The sequence below is a fragment of the Aureococcus anophagefferens genome (assembly GCF_000186865.1).
Source record: "Aureococcus anophagefferens unplaced genomic scaffold AURANscaffold_15, whole genome shotgun sequence".
Classification (NCBI taxonomy): Eukaryota; class Pelagophyceae; order Pelagomonadales; family Pelagomonadaceae; genus Aureococcus; species Aureococcus anophagefferens.
The window spans coordinates 921,732-925,789 of NW_008705575.1; the positions used below are offsets into that span (position 1 = coordinate 921,732).

Consider the following 4,058-nt stretch of genomic DNA (forward strand, 5'->3'; position numbering starts at 1 on the left):
CTCGGCGACGACCGGCGCGGCCGTCGGCGCCTCGGCGACGACCGGCGCGGCCGTCGGCGCCTCGGCTGCTTCAGCAACGGCACGTGCGTCGCGCTGGGCACGTGCCGCTGCGCGCCCGGCTGGGAGGGTGACGACTGCTCCGTCCGCGACGGCCGGCGCGTCCTCCTTCGCGACGGGCTTCGCGGCGCCCGCGACGGCGCCCGCGGCGAGCGTGGCGCTGCCCGCCATCGCGCTGTTGTGCTCCTCGACGACGGTTTCCAGCGCCGCCGGCGGCTCGTGGAGCGCGTGTGTTGGCGGCTCGACGACGGCGACGCGCAGGCCGAAGTCGTGGTACGAGACGACGCCGGTGGCGTCGCACTTGGCGCGCCATGCTTTGTTCGTCGGTGCTATGAGACCGGCGGCCGCCTGGAAGAGCACGCACGTTCTGACGACGGATGCCATCATCGTCGAGCTGCGAGATGCTGACGCGCACGCGACTGTCGGGTTAAGCTATTCGAGCTGCCCAGCCCGACCGTGATGACACGACGAATGTTAAAAGGTGCAACAAGCCGATGAAGCACTGATCGCAAAACGTTGTCTCCAGTCACACTGACCGCAGTCGATGTTCTGCTCTGCGACCTCGCTGCAGCCTCTCCTCTAGGGTCACTGCATCAACTCTAGCACCATGTTCTGCTTACTCCTGGGCCTCATCATCCTCGACAGCGCCGTCGCGCTGCAGTCGCCGGCGAAGCGCGTCCAGCGAGCGCCGCGCCTGCTCAAGCAGTGCCGCGGCGGCGCCCTCGACGCGTCGGCCATCCCCGGCGGCGAGTGGTACGCCACGGAGCTGAAGAGCAACCCCATGCGCACGCGCATGTGGACGTCGGGCGCCATCGCCGGCGGCGGCGACGTCCTCGCGCAGACGCTCGCGAGCCAGCCCTTCAACGCGGAGCGCCTCTGCGCCTTCGTGCTCGTCAACGCGCTCTTCATCGCGCCCGTCGTCGGCCCCTGGTTCGCGTTCCTCGCGCGCAGCGCGGACCGCGCGCGGCGGGAGACGGAGTTGCCCTCGTGGCTCATCACCGCGATCCAGACGCTCGCGGACCAGACGGCCGGCGCGTTCACGGTGCTGTCCGCCTTCTTCGTCGTCAACGAGCTCTTCCGCTGGCTCGTGGCGTCGGTCTTCGCGCTGCAGGTGCTGCCCTTCGTGCCCGCGCTCGACGCGGGCGTCGCGGCCGTGCGCACGCAGCTCATGATCACGATGCACGCGAACTGGAAGATCTGGCCCATCGCGAACTACCTCAACTTCGCCTTCGTGCCCGCCGAGTTCCAGCTCCTCGCGTCCAACGTCGTCGCCTTCTTCTGGAGCGCGATCCTGTCCGCGCTCGCGAACTAAGCGCCGGTTATCTAAATCTAACGTAGAACTGAGGACGTCCTTATATGCACTAGAGGACGTGGCTACTGAGGACGCCAGTTAGTGGAGAGGACAGGGGGACATCGTCGTCAGGCGGCGGCGCTCTTCGTCGCCTGGCCGCCGCGGCCGTCGGCGACGACGACGGAGAAGCGCGCGAGGTCCGGGAAGTGGCGCTTCGCCACCGCGAAGGCGGCGGCGACGTCGACGTCGTCGAGGTAGGCGCCGTCGGCGTTGGCGTCCGGCGGGAAGGCGATCGCGCGCGGCGCGCGGAGCTGGAGCGACCGGAGGCCGCCGCAGCCGAGGAGCGCGACGAGCTGGACTGCGCGGCGACGTCCACGGGCGCGTCGGCATTGCGCACGGCGTGCAGCGCGACGACGGACAGCTCGCGGAGCGTCGGCAGGCGCGCGTCGCAGACGAGGTGCTCGCAGACGAGCGACCGGAGGTCCCGGGATCGCAACGCCGACGCCTCGATGTCGACGGCCGCGCGGATGTTGCCCGCGGCCTGGCGCGACGGCGTCGCGCCGCGCTCCCCCGCGACGCGCCAGCTGCTGTGGCCGCAGCTCAGGTGGACGAGCGCGCGCTCGGGCGCCGCCGCGCGGCGCCGCGGCGCGACGCCCGCCGGCGGCGGCTCGCGCGCGCGGCGCGTCGCGGACACGCGGGAGACGAAGGCGCCGTCGTGGACGGAGCTGACGTAGCAGACCTCGATGCCCGGCGGGAGGCGCCCCGTGTCCCGCAGGGCCCGGAGGCAGCGCTGGGACCGCACGACGTGCGCGCGGTACCGCCGCTTCGCGTCGAGCCACGCGCGGTTCGCGGCGAAGCCCTCGAAGTCGTCCTCGTCCTCGACGACGGAGGACCCCGTGCAGCCCAGCACGAAGGACGCCAGGGGCGCGCGCACGGCGTCGCCCGGCGCGCGCGGCGCGCGGGGACCGCCCTTGCGCGGCTCCGGCGCGCAGAGAAACCGCGCCTCGCCCAGGGTCCGGGGCCGGGGGAAGCGCCGCTGGAGCGCGAGGCCGACCTTGGCCGCGCCGTAGAGGTGGGGCGCGTAGCAGTGCTCCCGCAGGAGCCGCGAGCAGCACGCCGCGCGGCCGAGCGTCCGCAGGCCGCACCACCGGAGCACCTCGTCCGCCAAAGGGCCGCACAGGCTCTCGAGGGCGCCGCGCGGCGCGGCGTAGGCGTCGGCGAGGGCCCGCTGCTGGGCCGTCACGAGGGCCGCCGCCGTCGCCACGGAGCACATGGACGTCGACATGGCGAGGGCCGCGGAGGCCAGATTCCGCGCGAGCTCCTGGTTCGGCGGGAGGCGGGCGGGCAGGGGCGACGCCACCGTCTCCGTCAGCGTCAGCGTCCGCGTGCCCATCGGGGGGGGGGGCTGCGAGTGTCGGGGGGACCGCGGACCCGCTCCCGACGCTCCCGGCGTCTGCGTGCAGAGAACAAGACGTCTCGTTCGGGCTCCCAAATAGAAAATCTCTCGCTTGCCGTTGCCTTGAACATTCAAGCCGACCAATACTAGCGCGATGGCAGCCCGATCGATAGCGCGATGAGCGTCGTTCCCGCTGAAACAGACGGCAATGCGGCTCGTCTCGAGGCACTCGACCCTAAGAATCTCCTTTTCACGGACACGTTCCACTGCTGCGCGCGGGTCGGCAACCATCGACTTCTCTGCGGCCGAAAAGAGAGGGACCTGCCCTGGGCCTGGAGCGTCGGCCCGCATCGCTGCGGCTGCGTGTCGTCGTACGTGCTCATCGTCGTCACCTACGGGCTCTTCCTCGGCGTCGTCGCCGTGCGCATGCACGTCGCCGTCGTCGCCGGCGGCGCGCTCGGGTGCCTCGGGCTGCTGTCGGTCTTCTCGTCCGTCGCGTGCGCGGATCCCGGGATCGTCTACCGCCGCGCCGCCGCCGCGCAGACGACGGACGACGGCGAGCCGTACTTCAACCGCTGCGAGATCTGCGACGTCGACCGGCCCAAGGGCGCGCGGCACTGCTACGACTGCGGCGTCTGCGTGATGGACCTGGACCACCACTGCCCGCTCATCGGCAAGTGCGTCGGCGCGAAGACCATCGACCGGTTCCAGCTCACGCTCATCGCGGTCACGGTGAACCTCGCGCTCGTGAGCATCCTGTCCATCGCTGATCCTCGGCGGCGGCTAGTTACACAACGACCCAATCGTCCGACTCGGCGCGTAAATTTTTCGGCGACTTGTGGCAGTTGAGCGACGCGTCCTAGAGAGAGGGCCCGATGGCGCCGCGGATCGTCCGTGCGGCTCGTCAAGCGCGCGTCGCCATCGCGACGCTGTGGGTCGACGAGCCGGCGAACGATGGACGCCGGCTCTTGCCGCGCGCGTTCCGACGGGCGGCGCTGGAGCATCTCGGCGTTCCTGCGCGCGGTCCGCGCGGCGACGGAGATGCCCGCGCTCGTCGGGTCGAACGCGGATTCCGAGGCGCAGCGGCGCATCTGCGACCCGTCGAGGCGCGTCGGCGTGCTCAACTCGACGGCGGATGGACGTCGCGGGCGCGGCGGCATCTCGAGCGGCCGGGCTCGAGTGGCGACGTCGCCGCGCTCCAGGAGCCGTCGACGCACTGGGCCTCTCCCACGGCCCTACGCGACGGCGGGGACCGCGCCCACGCCAACCACGGCGTCTACAGTTCCGACTTGGTCACGCCCGACGGCACGCGCA

The 4,058-nt window shown here is 71.6% G+C and overlaps 1 protein-coding gene across 1 annotated transcript; it reads left to right on the forward strand.

Moving 5' to 3' along the window:
- Positions 1-664: 664 nt before the first annotated feature.
- On the forward strand, positions 665-1,369 carry AURANDRAFT_28963 (hypothetical protein; the record flags this gene model as incomplete). The annotated part of the gene is made up of 1 exon (XM_009040489.1): positions 665-1,369. The coding sequence occupies one exon, from the start codon at positions 665-667 to the stop codon at positions 1,367-1,369; it is 705 nt and encodes a 234-aa protein (XP_009038737.1).
- Positions 1,370-4,058: the final 2,689 nt, after the last annotated feature.